This window comes from Thermothielavioides terrestris, chromosome 5, assembly GCF_000226115.1.
Source record: "Thermothielavioides terrestris NRRL 8126 chromosome 5, complete sequence".
Classification (NCBI taxonomy): Eukaryota; Fungi; Ascomycota; class Sordariomycetes; order Sordariales; family Chaetomiaceae; genus Thermothielavioides; species Thermothielavioides terrestris.
In genome coordinates this window covers 3,962,502-3,980,318 of record NC_016461.1, presented here as the reverse complement: position 1 = coordinate 3,980,318, position 17,817 = coordinate 3,962,502, and the positions used below count along the sequence as shown (strand labels likewise).

The window sequence follows — 17,817 nt, the reverse complement described above, 5'->3', positions numbered from 1 at the left end:
AAATAAACAGGGGGGAAATAGAAGGAGGGAAAAGGGACTTAAGATCACTGAGCGATGTTGATACCCGAGTAAGAGGCACCATTTCGCAGCATGCCAATCGCGATCTGGTTTCATTCTATTCTCGTCTGGACCTAGATACTGTCCCTCTGCAAACCGGCGTTCAACACACTGACACGCATAGAACGCCCGCCCTTCAACCAACTCCTTGTAATCCCCTCATGCAAAGATTAGAATACACCCCGCAATTCACCGCCCATCAACGGCAGCCCTAAGCTCCTCCAACTCCTCCTTCAGACTACGGTACAGCTCCTGCGCCTCACGCTCGCGCGTGCTCACGAAGGCGACCTCGGCGCGCAGCGCCGCGAGCCGCCGCTGCAGGGCGGCCTGCTCGCTGGCGCGCAGGACGCGGAAGCCGGCGAGCGCGTGGCGAGCCTTCTCGAGCGCGGCGTGCGCCTCTTGGGCGCGGGCGCGCAGCGCGTCGGCGCGGCGCCGGTACCCGCCCAGGTGCAGGGCCAGCTTCTTCTCGAGCTTGTTGCCCTTTTCCGCGGAGGCGAGGAGCGACTCGAGGGCGGACTTTTGAAAGTAAGATGATTGTTAGCATGGGAATGTGGGGAGGGGGGATGATACATCATGCAGGGAGAAGGTGTAGGAAAGGGGAGAAACGGGACTTACGTCGAGAGCGGACTTCATCGTCGCGACTTGGTCCTCTTCGTCGTCCGAGTCGTAGCAGCCTAGGCCGAGGAGCAGCGCGTTCGAGTTTTCCTTGTTCCAGACTGCTTGCACCTCGTCGGGCTTCGGGGTGTTCTTCATTTCGAGAAGTATTTGCAGGCGCGCTTCAGCCAGGGCCGCATCGTCGATCTGCGGGAGGTCGACGGGCTTTGCGGCTGGCGGGGCACCCGGCAGCGGGTACTTGGCTGCGTCGTGCGCCATCAGCAGGGCCGCCTCGCGAGCGACCAGGGCTTCGGCTGGGTCTTGGGCGTCCTCTGAGGCCGCGCGGAGGAGGGCGTCGTAGTCGACTGTGACAGCGCGGGGCAGGTCCCGCTGCATCACTTGCGTCCGCCGCCTGCGCTCGATAAGCTCCTGTGCTTCGCGGATCTCGCGTTCCCTGCGGTCGCGCTCGGCAGCGTCCTCCTCCAGCTGCTCGGCCGTCTTGGGCTCCTGCTGATCCTCGGGGAGCTCCAATTCCCACTCGGTCTCCTTCGGTTTGGGGAGGGCGGCCAGGCGCTGCTTGAGCTGGTGGCGGAGCGACAGCTCACGCATCCTGGCATCTGCTGGCGTGCCCCCGACCATGTCCATCTCCTTGTCGGCTGCGTTCAGGGAGAAGGTGTCCCGCGGCGTCCGTAGTGGGGTTTGTCCAACTCGGAGGGGCGTGGCACCGACACCGTTCGCGGCGGGGCGCAGGGGCGTCGCCAGCGGGTTCGGCGTAGCGATGACCTGTTTCCGAGGCGCGACGGACTCGAACCCCGTAGACCCTGCTCCTTCGTGGAGGGGTGTGTTCTCCCCGCCGAGAAGCGAGGACTGCGTCTCGGTCAAGGCCCGAATATTGCGGATCTCGTTGGCGATGCGGTCCTCCTGCGGCGGCGCGCGAGGCGTCCTGATGGGCGCGTTCGTGTTGATGGTCGAGTAGTTGCCCACAAGCCCGCGCGTGGCGTCGTTGTCGCTCTCCCGGGCCATCGCGCTCGCCCGTTCGCCAATCACGCCCATCTTGACAATCTCCTCCAGCTCGCCCTCGCTGACCTGCGGGGCCGGCAGCACCAGGGGCTTCCGCTTGCTGCTCTGCTCGGCCTCGCGGAGCTTCTGCATCTGGCCGGCCTTGAGGGCGGCCTGCAGCGAGGCGCTCGGCCCGTCCTTCTCGTTCTTCCGCCGCTTTCGCTCGGCGTCCTCGTCCTGCTCGCCCTTGCGCTTGTTGCCGACCTGCTGCTTCTTTGGGTCGAAGTGGGCGCGCTGGAACTCGTTGCGCTGGATCTCCTCGGTGGTGTCGTAGAAGCCTGGTACGGGCTTCTTCTCGAACGGGATGTCTGCGTTGTAGTCCATCTGCCCCTTCTTGCGCGTCGTGACCTTGATGTTGATGCCGGCCGTCTTGAGCTCTCGCCGCTTCTGCAGCACCGCCAGTCGGCGTGACTCTTCCTGCTGTCGCTCGCGGGCTTTCCGCTTCGCCTTCTTGCCCTGGGTGTTGGCCAAGCGCGCGCGGGCCTCGCTAAGCATCTCTTTCTCGTCCTCGTCGAGATCGATCGTGTCGGGCCGGGCGGGCTTCGTCTCGGGGTCCGGGTCAATCTCGCCGGGCCGCAGACGGCGGACGTCATCGGCGGTGGGTGCGCGGGTCTCGCCGCCGTCGGGACCGGTCAGGCCCAGCGATGAGGCCTCGCGCTGCTCGGCTTCGTCGAGGAGGCGCTGGTAGCGTTCCAGGCACTGGTTGGCGGTGCGGCCGACGATCGGGGCGATGGTGCGCCATTGCGTGGGCATCAACTTGGCGAGGTGCAGCAGCTTCTCGTCCTCCTCCTTGCTCCACTCGATCTTCTTGATGCTGGGGTCGAGCCATTCGTTCCATCGGGCCTTGCACTGCTTGGGCGTCTTGCGCGCCAGCAGCGACGACACGCGCGCCCATTGGTTCAGCCCGTACTTGCTGACCGACGCCTTGAGGATCTCATCTTCGATGTTGGTCCACACGCCTCCCTTGACGACGGGCATGGTGGCGGCTGATGCGGATGTTTGGCGACGTGATGGGTTGAGGATCGCGGCGGCACGTGTTGGACAGAACTCGGCAGAGGTTGCATCCAAGAGGACAAGGCGCTAACATCAATTAAAGTTCGAGGCGTTGCGGCAGGGCTGAGCCTGATTGGCTGGGTGGAGCTCCATCTGCGGTGCCCCACTTGCCGTCACCTATGTAGCGTGAGCTATCCTTGCTGTGGCACTGGAAGCTCCGACCGAGGAGCTCGTTCATCCTCTCATCCACACACAAACCATGATGCAGCAACATCAGGCATTGCACAAACACCACACATTCTGAGCCGCATCTTATCCAATTGGAACATCCGGCATTGTTTTTATTTGCTTTTGCTCATTATCCTCTGTCGCTGCAATCATCACACAATGGCCTCTGCCGCTTCCTCCCCGCAGAGGGAGCCCACGCCCTCGGCCGCCCACCCCGCGCCTCCCCCAGGAACTCCCCCCGCGATTCCCTCCATACTACCCCAGAAACGTGCTCTTGGGGAAGACCACAGCCCAGCTGTTTCCTCGCCGCTGAATCCGGAATCCAAGGCACAGCGCGTGCAGGTGCAGATCCAAGACGACGGCCAGGCCATGGGGCGCGAGAAGAGGACCAAGAAGGACTCGCTCAAGAAGCGGGAGTCCAAGGGTGCCACCGATAGCGCGCGCGCGACCCCCGATCCCAAGCCGAAGGAGCCTGCCGGCGAACTGGCCCCCATGCGCTACAAGCTCGCCCAGCCCAAGCCCACCGACTTCGAGCCGTCCAGGGGGCCCGTCTTCGCCAGCCACCACGAGGTGCAGGACCCAGACGGGAAAACCATCGAGTTCTGCGAGACATTGGATCAGTAAGCGTCCCCCACTAAATGCCTGGTCTGGTCGGACGGCAGCTGACCCCGGCAGCGTCTACAACAAGAAGAACTTCCACTACACCCACTGCATCGCCGACCCTGCCTTCCCGTCCATGTTCTACTACCGCAACACCGAGCCGCCCCCATACGGCGCGCATATGAGCTTTGAGGACGCCGCCTCCCACATGTTCTTCGACCGCGCCGGCAAGCACGTCACATCCGACAAGGGGTTCCGGATGTCGCGCGCCAATGTGGCCGTCCGCGAGGGGCGCTGGTACTGGGAGTGCAGGATCACGCGGGGGATCCTGGCGAACCGGGGTGAGGGTGACCCCGAGTCGCACGGGCATGTCCGGGTCGGCTTCGCTCGGAGGGAGGCGTCGTTGGACGCGCCCGTCGGCTTCGACGCGTACAGCTACGGCATCCGGGACGTGGCGGGGCAGAAGGTGCACATGTCACGGCCCAAGGACTTCTTCCCGCCGGGCGAGCAAATCCAGGAAGGCGATGTTATCGGGCTGGAGATACAGCTGCCGTCGGAGCGCCTCCACCGCAAGGTCGTGCAGGGCCAATACAACCCGGCAATCGACGCTGCCGACGAGGACTCGGACCTGGCGCCCGAGGCGCCCGACATCATCCGCGACCGCATCCCGATCCGCTTCAAGGCCCACATCTACTTCGAGAAGATTGACTACCACACTAGCAAGGAGCTCGAGGACTTGATGAACCCGTCGGGGCACGGGCACAGCAACACGGAGCCGCCGAACCCGAATCACCCGCTGCCCGCGCTGCGCACGCTGCCGAATTCGTACATCAAGGTGTACAAGAACGGTGTGCTCATGGGCACGCCGTGGACGGACCTGCTGGCCTTTCTGCCGCCGGCGTCGAGGCAGGCGCAGCAGAGCGCTGGACGGGAGGCTCTCGACGACGGGACGCTGGGATACTACCCGGCCGTGAGCGTCTTCCGCGGCGGCGCGGTCGAGGTGAATTTCGGGCCGGATTTCTGGTTCCCGCCGCCGGCGCCCGAGGACGCGGAGATGCAGGGCGTCGACGGGCGGCAGAACCGACTCGGCAAGCTCCGGGCGGTGAGTGAGCGATATGACGAGCAAATTGTCGAGGACATTGTCTACGACATCGTCGACGAGGTCGGCTTTTGGATGGAGGACGGTGGCCAGGTCATTGACCGGTCAGGGCGGGACGAGAAGGCGGGCGAGGCCGTGGCGCCCGGCAGGGAGGAAATCAAGGAGCTCGTGCAGGACGACTGAGTCAGGAGCTGGCCCGCGTACGGCGAAGATTATTAGCGTATATCGAGCACATTCATCACACCCGCGGACGATCGGCAGGTGGGTCCACGACAACGACAGCGGTTGACGGCCCGTCACCGTCCACAGCCTGCTCCTCAGCTACATCCTTCGGCTCAGTCACGTCCTTCGCCTCCGCCTCCGCCTTAGCCCTCTCGGCCTCCATCTTCTCTCTTTCCTCCTTCCCTCGCTTGTGACAATACCAGAGGACGAACAGCAGCAAAACCACCGCCGCACTCCACAGCACGTTCGTCCCCACAAACGCCGGCCACCGCGCCTTGAGCGCGTTCACGATCGCCTTGAGCATGCTCTGCACGATGGCCGGCGTCACGGCCAGCTCCCCGAGGTGCCACGGCGCCAGCAGCCGCGCCGCCAGCCCGGCCTCCTGCCCGGACTTGGACCCGGACCCCGTCCGCAACCCCTGCGCCTCCGCCGCGGCGGCCAGCACCTCGGGCCCGAGCGCGCTCGTGATCTTGCGCGGCAGCTGCGTCACCAGCCGCCGCATCGGCCCCGGCAGCCGCTCGAAGCCGCGCCGCAGCGCGTCGTTGCGCCCGTCTAGCAGCGCCGCCAGGTCTGATGCCGCCGCCGGCGCGCCCCGCGTGATGTCCTTCAGGATCTGCACGAACTGGCGCAGGAGGGTCTGCACCTCGGCTGAGGCTGAGAGGGCGGCGGATTTGGGTTTGGAGGCGGGTTTGGATTGGGATGGGGTTTGGGAGGCTGGGGCGGTGGCGGCGGGAGGAGGGGTCGGCGCGATGATGTCCAGCCGGGCGAGCATGCCGTTGAGGTCTGCCCATTCGCGGTCTGCTTCTTCGGCGGGGACGGGGGGGTTGTTGTTGTTGTTGACTGTCAGCGTGCTGGAGGCGGGTTGTTTGTTGCGGCGGAATAGGCGGGAGAGGGGGTTTGGTTTTTTCAGGGCTGGGGCTGGGGTGGTGGTGGTGTTGGTGGTGGCGGCAGCAGTGGTGGAAGTGTTGGCCTCGGCCACGGGCTGTTGGCCCGACTCGGCGTCACTATCCCAGGTTAGGACGGGGGTCTTGGGGCGCGGCGGCAGAGGCGGCGGCGGGCCCTCCTCGTCGCCTTCGTCGTCCTTGTTGGAGACCAGGCGCTCGAGAAACTGTTCGTCGTCGTCGTCGAGCAGCGGCGCGGGTTCGTTGTCGTCTCCTGTAGGCGGAATTGCGCTCGCAGATGCAGCTTTGTCCTGCGGCTTTTCGCCTTGCTTCTTGCCCGTCGCCGTCCCTGCTGCCTTGTCGGCTTGCTTGTGTTTCTTGAAGAACGACGCCATGGTGTCCCGCTAGCAGTGGCTGGTAGAGTGTGAATCCAATTGTGGAAGTTGAGAAATCGGTTCTATGAAAGTTGTTGCTGTCGCTTTGGGAAACGGCACCATTGGACATGCTATCCCGCATTCGTCTCGAATGACAACGCGTCGCAGTCGTCAGCCAGGGCCGGCCAGGGTCGGCCTCGAGTGACATGCCAAGCTTCGCACCGCCACAATGATGTCATGCAACGGCAGTTCGTCAGATCTACGCTGTGGCTAGTGCAGGTACATGTACACTGCCGGGTATCAATACCAGTTTCCGTCCCATAGTTTACAGATCACTTCCCGTTCTCCCCGTTCTCTTCAGCTTACTCGCCGTCCCCGTCCTCCTCGATCGCCTCAGCCTCGTCGGGCTCCTGGGTCTCGGCAGCATCGCTGCGTCTCCCCCTCCGCCCCCGCCCCCTTTGGAACCCCGACCTCGAGGTGACGGCCCGCTCCCCGACAAAGTGATTCCCCTCCCACGGCGTGTTGCACTTGGGGCAGGTCCGCGCGGGCCTCGTGCGCCAGAAGCCGTCCTCGCAGATGTCGTGCAGCCGCACGGTGCAGGCGGGCTCGTTGCACCGCTGCCCGTACGTGACCATCTCCTTGCAGGCCTCGCAGAACTTGATGCGCTGCCACGCGCCCTCCTCCGCGTCCGGGTCGTTGTACGTCGCCACCAGCCACGACCACAGCTCCAGCAGCGCGCGCGGCGCCAGGCTGTAGAACCCGTCCCGGCTCTTGTCCAGCCAGCCTTCGGCCACCAGGCTCGAGAGCAGCGACAGCACCTCCGAGTGCTTCAGCCCGCGGTCGGTGGCCGCCGTCCGCTGCTCTCCTCCTCCTCCGTCGTCGTTGTCGTTGTCGTTGTTGTTGTTGTCGTCCTCGTCCGTGCGGCCGTCAGCCCTGAGCCCGCTGCTCTCCCGCTGGCGCCGCGGCGGGCGCGACACGCGCAGCGCCTGGCCCTCGTCCACGGCCATGACCTCCATGCGTGGCGTGTTGTACTGCTCGAACATGGCGTCCAGCAGCCGCTTGATGTAGGCGACCTCCTCGGGCGAGCGCGTGGTGCCCAGCTGGGTGGCCGGGTCGCTGTGGGCGTTGACGAAGGCCCAGACGCGCTCGCCGCCGCGCACCTGGTCGCGCGTGTTGCGGATGTCGAAGTCGAGCGGCTCGACGGCCGCGCGGGCGGTGCGCACGAAGTTGTCGAACTCGGCCGCCGTGATGGACTGCGGGTCGACAGCGCCGTCGCCGTCGCCATCGCCGGGCCCGCCTCCCTCCGAGGCCGACTTGATCGCTGCCAGCACCTTTTGGCCTTCTTTGAAGGTCAGCGTGCCGCGCGCCATGAAGGCCTGCAGAAAAGCGCGGTGGGCGTCGCTGTAGCCGGCCGGCACCGGCGGCTCCCAGTCGTCGTCCATGCGGAGGCGGCAATCCGTATATGCGGATGTGGGCTTGGATGACGGCGCAGTATGTATGCCCGTGCAGCTGCAGGGGTGTAATCGGGAGGTTGTGGTGGGGTGGTTGCGTCGCGTGCTGTTTTCAGATAGTTCCCGCTGCGCGTAGTGGAGGGGAACCGTAGTTGCGGGGAGGTGGAATGGTGGGACGGAATGGTGGGGAAATTTGTGCAGGACGCTCCCCAAAAACCCAATGACCACAGGGCCTGATCTATATATTCCACCGTGCCTTTCATTCACCTGGAAGTACAATGCAGTGGCTGCTGCTCCTCTCCAGCTGTTCCCCAGGGGCCTGTCGTCTTTTCTTGGAGCGGCTGCACGGCGATGAAATTGTGGCAGATGCAGTTGGAGGCGCAGGTAGGACGGCAAGTCCATTGGCTCTGTTCCAACCCCTGCCCACTGCAATGCGGGGCCTTCCGCCACTTCATAATGGAGTGCCTGCGGCTGAGCTGGCTTCGAGTGCGTTTCTCTTCTCCTTTTCTCCACAAACATCTCCAAACATCTCCATGCGCTTGAGGGCGGAAGGGACGTCGGCCCAGGACTTGCCTGGCTCAGGGAGCTGATACGTGACGTTGAAGCCGGATCGAGTCATTGAGCTGGCCAGGCAGAAATGACCCCGATGGGCTTTCTCGCGTGCACCCCAACATTATCTTGGGAAGGAGACGTGCCCCGAGACCGGAGATGTTCCAACCGGTCCGCTGAGCACAGCAGGAATGGTCCAGGCTGGATGATGGCAGAACAGTGTAGGAGAGGGCTGATTTTTTTCTTTCTCTTTTCTTTCTTTTTCTTTCCTTTTTTCTTTTTATTTTTTTTCTTGCTTTCTTTTTATAGTTTTAGAGTAATAACTGACCAGCATTCTATAGCCAATTGTACGTTCCTTTCCTTTTCTTTAAAATAGGAGTACTTCCCCTCCCGCCTTCTAAGAGCAAATGCAAGGAGATAAGCCTTGACCTGACAGGCTTTGAGCAATCGAAGCAGTCCATCGAGCATCTGCTGAGCATGGTCGACGTAAACGCCGCCGCCGAAGCCGAGAATAATAAGCAGCACTCGAAGCGCGAGTTCGCGTGTTAGCTCATGAGAGTTCCTGACCGACGGCAATGTCCTTGTGCTCCTCTTCCACCCTATTATTCCCTTGCGGGGCGTCCAGGACTGGGTGAACAGTTGTTCCAGCAGAGCGACCGCGACGCCTAGGGTGGTGGTGGGGGGTTTGTAATCGAAGTAAACCTGGAAAGTAGGCAAGGCCGATGCTGGAGTGAGTTGGTCGAGATCTCGCAGAACTTCTTGAGGTAGTCGACCGCGACAGATCTGGCAAATGTGGGTGCGGTGTGAGTTGATGGCACCACCAGTCCACCACTACCAAGGCTTGAAACCGACCAGCCCAGACAGACAACTTGCACGCACAATAGTTTTTGAATTCCCATCTCGGCTTTTTTTTACAACTTCAAGCGTTCAGTGCAGCGCTCGGGCAACGAAAAACTGCCCAGGAGAGCTGCTGCCCAAGGACATTCTATCCGGCTTCCAAATTCTGCGCCCCCCATTATTGTTTCACATAAATAACTACCTAGCTACTACGCCTCACTTCGCCAGCGCCTTCAGCGGCGACGTGCCCGGGTAGAAGGTCGAGGGGATCGCGGGGATGGGGATCTCGCTGGTGAAGCCGAAGCTGGTGGTCACGTCGGTGGACATCTTGGGGGCCTGCCAGCCGGACGGCGCCGACGTGACCTTGGTGGTGGTCGAGTAGGCGCCGCCCGAGCCCGCCTTGAGACACGCGCCGGAGCCGTAGGCGTTCTGGCAGATGTAGTCGACCTCGGCGCCCGCGTTGGTCCACATGGCGAAGTCGGACACGGTCATGCCGGTGCAGGGCACGTCGGCGCTGCACTTGAACTGGATCGGCCCGCGCCGCTTGCCGTCGGCGCAGTCGCCCTTCCAGTTGGAGAAGGTGATGTTCTTGAGCTGCACGCCGTTGCCGGCCGCCTTGCTCATCGACGACCAGGCCTGGTCGACGTTGAGCGAGTACGCGTTGTTGTGCCCGATGAAGCTGTCGAACTTGACGTTCTGCACCGTGCCGCTGCCCCCGTTGGACTTGATCATCATCATCTGGTTGCAGTTGACCGAGTACACCTTGGAGTACACCACGTTGGAGATGGCCGTGTCGGCCCCGAGCGACCCGATCGCGCACCCGCCCGACCAGTTGCAGTAGATCTGCTCGATCAGGAGGTTCGATGACGGCGACTTGACCGTCACGCACTCGTCCCTGTTCGTGACCATGACGTCGTGCACATGGATGTTGGTGCCGACCACGTCCAGGCCGTCCAGACCGCCGTGGTCGCCGCCGCGGATCGCGAGGTTGTACACCTCGCCGTTGGTGCATTGGTCCAGGAAGACGTGGAACGCGGGCGCGTCCACGAAGGCCAGGTCATGGATTGAGAAGTCCTGAGTCTTGACGAACCGGAGCAAGCGGCAGCTGCCAGAGCATCTCAGCGAGAATTATCCTCTGTTGGGGGTTATTTGATTACGCACCCTGAGAGGCTTCCGGACTTGTGGATCTCGTAGCCGTAGCCTTGCATGGCACCCTTGCCGTTGCTCGAGAAGAACTCGACGTCATTGGAGTTCTCGACGACGATCATGTTCCCTCCGGCGGTGCCCGTGCGGTAGATGATGCCGTCCAGCTGGATGCCGACCCCAGAGCCGTGATTCAGCGTCACCCATGTGGCCATGGCGTAGTCGCCCGCGGGAACGTAGACTGTCAGGGCCAATCAATAACCCAGCTCATGATCACCGTCTGCCCTAGCCAGAAGTATGGTGCTCACCAATGCCGCCGGAAGCACATGCCGCCCACGCCTTGGTAAGCGCCGGGCCAACGTCGGTGCGCTTGTCCGCCTTCGCGCCGTAGTCGAGCACGTTGCAGACCTTCTTGGACCGCTTGGCGCTTGTCGACGTCGTCGGCCCAACACTCCCGCTCAGCTGGGCGACAACCGCCAGCGGCCCGAGCGAGAGCACGCCCAAGGCGATACTGAGAAACGAGGCGCCCTTCATTGTGCGTCAGGTCGGACAGCAGCAGCGAGAACATTTGACGGCAGATCTTGGACCTGAACAGGGACGGAACCGAGGTGCCCCCAGCCATGTATACTTTTATATTGCAAGCCAGCCCTGCGAAGAAAGGGCCAAGATATGGGAACTAGGGTTAGCAATCTCGACTTTACAACCTCATTTAGATACTCCGGGTTGGAGACAACTATCAACGCAGTTTCCACCAGTTGTGTTTTCTGAAAGCGGGGATGAAACATCCAGCGAACGGGAAATTTGCTGCTTGCAGGTTTTGTAGAGGCTTGCCAGCGGACTACATTGTTCCGCGGAACGCGGTCCAGAAGAGCGACTGGTTGAGTGACTGAGGCACAACGCCCCTTTTTACTCCCGCGCCCAGACTGCTACACGCGTCGATCAGTCGTACAGATACACTTTCGAGAGCGCTGCCGTCACTCTCACCCGTGAACGTGGGGCCGCCAGCCCTTAAATTTGCCGGCAACATCATGTCGGGCAGACTAGCCTGATCGGTGAACGGTAACCTCTTGCCGAGGCGATGTAACCTTCCGCGATGCTGGATAACCACCCTAGTATACCGGCTAAACGCGATCTTGGCCGCCTAGGCTTGGGCAGGTTTCAACGTCGACTTCTTCCCAACTTCTGTTCTCCATCATCCATTCGGCAGCCTCGCAGCAACCGAATTCTTGCGACCGAGACCCGGCGATGGACTCGAGGAAGCACGAAGCTGACGAGGAGGAACAGGCCTTCTTGCCGCAGGCCGGATTCCGCGAAGATGCCAACGCCGACGGCCCCTCGGAGCAGCCCACCCGCCACAAATCTCGGCGAAGGCAAGTGACATGGTGGTTGAGACTGCTTCTGGACATCGGCATGGCGGTCACGATTGTGTACTTGCTCGTCTTCAAGCCCTTCGTTGTCAGCCGCGAGACCATACGCAGGACGCCGGTACCTCGGTGTACGTTTACTTTGCCCTTCCCGCTGCTGCTGCTGCTGTTGCTGCTGCTGACTCAATGGTGTCAAGTCCCGCGCAAGATATACACATTCCGCAACAACCCCAAATATGTCAATGACGACATGTGGTTCAACGAGTCGCTGACTCTCCGCACTCTCCACAACTGGATCGAGTTGAGCTCAGGTATGCCGCGACGCATGGTCACGCACGTGGAAGAGAGAGACCACTCACACCCACCTCGACAGCAAGCCGAGGCTACATCGTCGTGGACGACGCCAGCCGCTATGACCTGCCGGATCCGTACACGGTACCGCTCGACCGGCACCGGGACGGACCGGGGTACATGATGACGGTGTTCCACCAGCTGCACTGCCTCTCGTACCTGGCCGAGCACTACCAGCGGGGCTACGCCGGCGCCGACCTGACGGAGGAGGTCGCCCACCACACGGCGCACTGCTTCAACTACCTGCGCCAGGGCATCATGTGCTCGGCCGACACGACGCTCGAGGGCAAGACCGAGGAGGGGCCGGGCGAGGGGTCGGACCACGAGTGCGTCGACTACGACGCGCTGCTGGAGTGGGCCAACGAGCACGCCGCCATGAAGTGGCGCAACGGCCTGATGCCGGACGAGTCGACGCTCTGATGGGTGCCCAGCGCGGTGATCGTTGTTAGCCTGGAAGATGTCGATGATACGCTCGAGTTAGCAATCCACCAGCTTTATCAGTCTGAAGGCACTTATTGAGCCATCACACATGTACGCCCCAAACAGGACCGCCGCTCCAGGTGATACTCTGTTGTCATGTTTTTTGACATCCTGATGCCGTACGGAGCGCTCGTCCTCGTTTGAGTTCGTGCTCCGAGCTGGTCGGTGTTTTTATGAAGTCTCCCGCAAGCAGCGTTCTTTCGCCTTCCGGACTGTTTCGAAGCATTTGAACCGCAGGCACCTATATGGAGGATGCCGTACTGACAGCCGCAAGGGCCGGAGGCGTTTGGGTGGACGAGATGGGAAACACCGAGTGACGCACCGGAATCGGGCCGGCAGGCAGGTGGTCGACGGAATGGTAGTAAGGCTGAAACTGACAGCAAAATTTCAGGCTTCTCCAAGAGTTCGGTTCATTTTCGTGCGTAATGGCTGCTGTTAGGTTTGTGGATTGAGGTGATTTGGGTGACAGAACTGAGTGGTGGCTAGCATGAGACGAATGGATGAGGAAACAGATATCTGCGGGAAAGAGCTCCTTGGTTGAGAATGAAAACAACTGCCTAGTGGCAGCTTTCGAGGCCAGCAAGAAATTCTCTTACCCATCGCCGCTAAAGTCAGGGTGCCTTCTTGATTCCCTGCAGGCATCTCTCAAGCCACAGGCATCTCTCGTTTGCCAACTTCGAAACGGCAGGCACATCTCGCAGCCTCTGTTTCGTTTCCTCTGACATCGCGATTGCGCTTTGGAATCTCCGCGCACATTCTCTCATGCATCATAAAACACCAGGCTGCCAAGCGATTGCAATCCATTAGCAAAATGCCTGAAAACCTTCAGGACAACGGCGCTGACGCTGGCGCCAACGACGGCAGCAACAGCATTGGCGGCTATCGACAGGATGGCCCTGCTGCCAAAGACGTTGCCCACCGAGTTTATCGCGCCGAGGCAACGACCTCGGATCCTCGAGTCACGCCGGCTCTCATTGCCGTTCACGGCCCGGGCGCCACAGTCAACGTTAACAACACCATCTACCAGCGCGGTGAGCCCGCTGCACTGGCCCAGCAGTGGGGAAGCCCTGGCGACAACACGGAATTCGATGATTGGGAAGCCGACCACATTCCGCCTCGTGGAGTCCTGGCTCCGGCCCCGAGTCCCGAGCGTGTGAGCGCCGACAAGGACGAGAACTCCACCGCCAGTGTCAATACCAGCATCGACCCCAACCTGCTTGCGATGCTCAAGAAAATCAGCAAAGACTTGAGTAGCTACCGAAAGGACCAGGAAGCCAAGAACACCGCCATGGCGGACAGAATTGCTGCGCTGGAGAGCAAGCTCCAGTCGAACAACGAGCAGGCGAACGCCAACCGCGCTCCCAGCAAGGACGACGGCTGGCAAAAGGAAGTGAATCAGCTCGTTGACAAGGAGGTTGCCGCCGCGAGGAGCAAGCAAGACAGCGCCGACCCTGCGTCGATCTTCAAACCGGCTTCTCCAGCGCCAACCACGACGGCGACCCCAGCCGCGACCGCCACGCCGGTCAGACAATTCTCGCTGTTCGCAGACTTGGAAACGCTCAAGCGGACCGCGCAGTCGGTCACCCAGCCGCCCGGGCCGCCGTGGCCTGCCCAGCCCGACAGCCGCAAGCGCGGCTTCCTGCAGGCCGCAGGCGGCGATGAAGGCCCTTCGCCCGCACCCAAGCGGTCCGCCGCCGGCCCGAAGCAGCAGGTCACTGGGGAGGATCCGGGGAAGGAGAAAGGCAAGGCTGGCGCCACCGGTTCGGGCGTTAGCCTCTTCGGCACCCCCCTTAAATAACGCAGTCATTACTGGACTTCGGAGCGGAGCCTGGATGGCATATGAGCCTTATCAGGATGTGCCTGATGGGAATGGAGGACTGAGTGGTGGATGGGTTGCTTGTTGTGGATTTGCTGGGTGCTTGTGGTCGGGCATCGTTTTCGGTTTCCTTCGCGGATCGCAGTGGCTTGCCACACTTCATGGATGGCAGCCCACCGGCTGAGATATGGGGGGTGGGGGGGGGGGGGGGGGAGGGGGGGGAAGCTTGGAGTGGCTGGTACAGCCGGTATCATGATTTGATAGTTCCGTTGTCTTTGACATTTGGCGAGTCTCGGCCGGGAACGAACCCGGCGGGAGAAGGGGCGGTCTAAGCTTGGGGAACAGGCACATTCAGACTTCGCAGATGGCAGCTGCGCGGTGTCTACATGATGATTGATGATTTGTGCGAAGGGTTTACTGGGAAAGGAGCTTGATTTCGGGTTTCGGATGGTTAATACATCAAGGATCGTTCAGTCACGGTAAATCCTCCTCGTTTTCGGGCCATCATGATTATACCTCCTTGATGAGCCCGGTCGGCCGTGGACCGCTTGACTTCCGTCCAACTCTGGGTGAGGGTTTTCATAAACGGAATTGCGTGAATGCGTTGTTCGAAGGCCGACAATGAGACGTACTGCAATTCCTTGCAATTCCACGGTGCTTATTCGCTGGACATCCCTGAGCATGGTACAGCAATAGTTTGCTCTTGGGAGACTGCTCTTGAATTATGGATCCGTGGAGAACACGGGCTATTGGGAGGGAGTGATGGGTTTGGCGGAGTTCCACATGTTCACCGCTGCACCAGTTGACAGTCACTAATGATAAACACCGGCATCATGATTACTGCGCTCTTGAATTCTTGCAGCGGACATGTTTGGAATACGGAATACGGGTATCAACTTTCCTAGAACGCCCAGCCATGCGTATCATGTTCAGAGACTCCAATCGTGGCCCATGTTCAAATCACTTCTTGTTTCTTCTGTCGGAGAACCGCCGCAGGAAGAGGGACGACTCCATCTTCTCGCACGCAATGTCCCACTCGGTGGTCCACTCCTTGTAGAACGGCTGGTATCCCAGCAGGCCGCCGATCCATCGGCCGCCAACGACGCCCGCAATGCGCGAAACCTTGGCGCGGAAGGGCACCCACCTCGGCAGGGTCAGGTACGAGTCGCCCGCATCAAACATCTGCGGGGCGAGCCATGCGGGATCAGTGTTCAGTCTCGACGGGTAACAATTGCCGAAGTGTATGCAGGCAAGGCAGGTACAGTACTTACGCTCAACACTTGGAGCAGGTTGAGCCGGGCCTTCTGCACGACCAGCATATCCTGGTACGCATACCAGTTCTCGAAGAAGACGAGGTCCAGCTTGAATTGCTTGGATGTCTGCTCCCCCGAAAGCAGGACCCGGATCACGTCCTGCTCCTCGGCCGCGGCGCGCGCTGCGGGAGGGCCTTCGTCGCGTCGTGGGGGGTAGAGGCGATGGTTCACGCCCCGCCGCACCGTGAACTCGGGATCGCCGGCCTTCACCACGTGCTGGACGCCCTCGACCTCGATAATAAGCGTGCCCTCGAGCACCGTCATGTACTCATCCTGGAACGGGTGGAAGTGCTCGGGCGGCTTGGGCGCCCCCTGGAAGTGCCGGTGGCGAGTCTGGAAGACGGCGTCGAACAGGAATGCCCGCTCGCCCGGCTCCAGCACGCGCACCGTAATCGCGCCCTCGAAGCTGGCATCTCGTGTTAGCTTTTGTGCTTTGCCCCAATATCTGCGAGTGACGACCGCTCACGCTGTTATGGTCAAAATGCCATCCTCTCCTTTCTCATGGGGCAGGGCTCGTCTTGTGGGAGCCATGATGGCGACTGCAGCCCCTCTCCGCTTCTTCCACCAAGTACCTTAATTTACCCGGTTCGACAGGTGCCCAGAACAGATTTGTTCCGTTGGGCTGTATGTGCCGTACCGGTGCTCCAAGGCCTACAAGACTGGGTTGGGTTTCAGGCTCAGATATATGGAGTACATCAAACGATGTCGTTGTTTAGTCTCGTGAACCATGAAAAGGTCGGAGGGATGGAGCTTCTGGCTCCATCACCTGTTGGAGCCCGCTGCTCACCGTCCGGGCGGAGCAGGCTCCGCTCCCAAAGGACATCTGCATATGCAAGAACAACACTTCCTAGCGGATCTACTTTGTTCCTAGTCACAATGGCTTGATCGCTCGCTCCTCCGTCCCCTCTCCTCCTTATCTTTCCCTTGCCAGTGGACTGCGAGACTCATTCCGTCACGCCACCTGGCTTCCCCCCTGTCCTCCATTTGTATATATAGCATTTCTCAAGCAGCGTGCCGTGTTGCGCACCGTTGGTACTTCTCCACAACCCCGCTCACCGAGCCCAGTTCTCCTCATTGCTCGACATTGTGATTGGAGATCTCTGGGATTGGGCTCCTTGTTGACTACAGCTTTAGCTCGATCACATCCTGACTAGAAGTCGTGTATTACTTTAAGCAATTACAATCTCGCTTGTTATCATTCCAAACACTTCATCTCACAGCGTAGGAGTTGCCTATAGCGCACAAGTCCGCTCAGTATTAGCGCGGTGTGACGACTATACGGGGTACGCTAATGCTGGCTGCATAAGCGGCGCCGCTTTTACGACACGTGGCCAAATCCCAGCGCAATTGCGAGACCTCGTGCCGGATGGAAGATGCAGGATGCAGATGATGACGGTGGATTGCGTTGTGTGAAGTGAAGGAGGTTATGGTTGCCCACTTCCTCGAAGTGAAGTGGTGCAAGACCTCCAAACGAACCAGCCCGACTGCCCAGGAGGATGGATGCGAGGTGTCCCCAAAAGGATTGTCACGGCCCTCTGGACAGACGGATCCAAAGTGATTCGACAGGAGGGAGGAACGCATCCTCAAGAGGTAGACGTGCGGCTCAGATGGTCCTAGTGGTGAAGCAAGTGTGTAGCATCTCTGCGATGCGGTGCGAGCTTAACTGCTCTCGGCATCCGCAACTGGACAGACGGTAGGCAACGAGCAGACGGACTCAACAGTCCTCGAACCAAGGAAAAGAAGTACTTAACTACGTCTTGTTTATTTGTTTCGTTGTTGTTATTGTTGTTTTACTATTGTTGAGGTTGTTGAGGAGAAAGCTTCTCTGATGAACTCCTGGCTCTGCATTTACATTCGGTTGAGGAGCTCGGCCTGTAGAAATGAATGCCACAAGTCGAAACTCAAAGATAAAATGGGGCCCAATGCCTCCATCAAGAGGTTGCTACCACAATGGAGTAGTGTGTGTGGAAAAGGAGGAACTGGTGGGAACCACTGGCATCAGAAAAAGGTGGGTGGATGGCCGCACAAAGGAGGTTCTCCCAAAACGAATCTCACAAGGAAGACCTCACACCTCCTTGTTCAAAACAGTTGCAAAAATGCCCTAGGTACCGACCAAATATATATGTAGAGGCAGCAGGTGGCCAACCCCTTTTTATCTCTCGATGCCGCATCTGGGACATCTCCTAGAGACCAACCAACGTGGTCAGCTGCAACCGGACGAAATCCCGGTGTAGCGGAGGCAAGGTAAAATGATATATAGGCGCCTGGTTACATGAGAGCCTGATTAGTGTGTTCAATCTCATCTGGATTACACGCTACGGCTCTGCCTCTAGAAGGCAAGAATTGCAGTCCGAGTCCTACAAGGGCCAAGAAGGCTCGACGGGGCGATCCAACTGTAGAGTTCTG

General features: G+C 60.5%; 6 protein-coding genes across 6 annotated transcripts; 2 read left to right on the top strand and 4 right to left on the bottom strand.

Annotated features, from left to right (window-relative positions):
- Positions 1 to 29: 29 nt before the first annotated feature.
- On the bottom strand, positions 30 to 2,788 carry THITE_2122671 (uncharacterized protein). The gene is made up of 2 exons (XM_003657147.1): positions 673 to 2,788; positions 30 to 573 (listed from the first exon to the last, which is right to left on the bottom strand). The coding sequence occupies exons 1-2, from the start codon at positions 2,686 to 2,688 to the stop codon at positions 247 to 249; spliced, it is 2,343 nt and encodes a 780-aa protein (XP_003657195.1). The 5' UTR covers positions 2,689 to 2,788; the 3' UTR covers positions 30 to 246.
- Positions 2,789 to 3,090: 302 nt separating this feature from the next.
- On the top strand, positions 3,091 to 5,870 carry THITE_45100 (uncharacterized protein; the record flags this gene model as incomplete). The annotated part of the gene is made up of 3 exons (XM_003657146.1): positions 3,091 to 3,551; positions 3,607 to 4,723; positions 5,736 to 5,870. 3 exons carry the CDS (start codon positions 3,091 to 3,093, stop codon positions 5,868 to 5,870), a joined length of 1,713 nt encoding a protein of 570 aa, XP_003657194.1.
- Positions 5,871 to 6,478: 608 nt separating this feature from the next.
- On the bottom strand, positions 6,479 to 7,549 carry THITE_25004 (uncharacterized protein; the record flags this gene model as incomplete). The annotated part of the gene is made up of 1 exon (XM_003657145.1): positions 6,479 to 7,549. A coding segment is annotated over one exon (1,071 nt), but the record flags the coding sequence as incomplete, so codon positions are not given.
- A 1,611-nt stretch (positions 7,550 to 9,160) lies between these two features.
- On the bottom strand, positions 9,161 to 10,621 carry THITE_156575 (glycoside hydrolase family 28 protein; the record flags this gene model as incomplete). The annotated part of the gene is made up of 3 exons (XM_003657144.1): positions 9,161 to 10,049; positions 10,106 to 10,328; positions 10,396 to 10,621. 3 exons carry the CDS (start codon positions 10,619 to 10,621, stop codon positions 9,161 to 9,163), a joined length of 1,338 nt encoding a protein of 445 aa, XP_003657192.1.
- Positions 10,622 to 11,232: 611 nt separating this feature from the next.
- THITE_2122664 (uncharacterized protein) lies at positions 11,233 to 12,369 on the top strand. Its single transcript, XM_003657143.1, has 3 exons — positions 11,233 to 11,582; positions 11,649 to 11,762; positions 11,825 to 12,369. Exons 1-3 carry the CDS (start codon positions 11,333 to 11,335, stop codon positions 12,220 to 12,222), a joined length of 762 nt encoding a protein of 253 aa, XP_003657191.1. The 5' UTR covers positions 11,233 to 11,332; the 3' UTR covers positions 12,223 to 12,369.
- Positions 12,370 to 15,058: 2,689 nt separating this feature from the next.
- Positions 15,059 to 15,942, bottom strand: THITE_2056962 (uncharacterized protein; the record flags this gene model as incomplete). Its single annotated transcript, XM_003657142.1, has 3 exons — positions 15,059 to 15,280; positions 15,370 to 15,817; positions 15,878 to 15,942. The coding sequence occupies 3 exons, from the start codon at positions 15,940 to 15,942 to the stop codon at positions 15,059 to 15,061; spliced, it is 735 nt and encodes a 244-aa protein (XP_003657190.1).
- Positions 15,943 to 17,817: the final 1,875 nt, after the last annotated feature.

Bases quoted from the DNA above. Each gene is read 5' to 3' on its own strand.
- THITE_2122671 (XM_003657147.1), bottom strand. From the start codon at position 2,688: ATGCCCGTCGTCAAGGGAGGCGTGTGGACCAACATCGAAGATGAGATC. The intron at 574-672 runs GTAAGTCCCGTT...TACTTTCAAAAG, and splicing joins CGATGAAGTCCGCTCTCGAC to TCCGCCCTCGAGTCGCTCCT.
- THITE_2122664 (XM_003657143.1), top strand. From the start codon at position 11,333: ATGGACTCGAGGAAGCACGAAGCTGACGAGGAGGAACAGGCCTTCTTG. The intron at 11,583-11,648 runs GTACGTTTACTT...AATGGTGTCAAG, and splicing joins CAGGACGCCGGTACCTCGGT to TCCCGCGCAAGATATACACA. The intron at 11,763-11,824 runs GTATGCCGCGAC...CCACCTCGACAG, and splicing joins CTGGATCGAGTTGAGCTCAG to CAAGCCGAGGCTACATCGTC.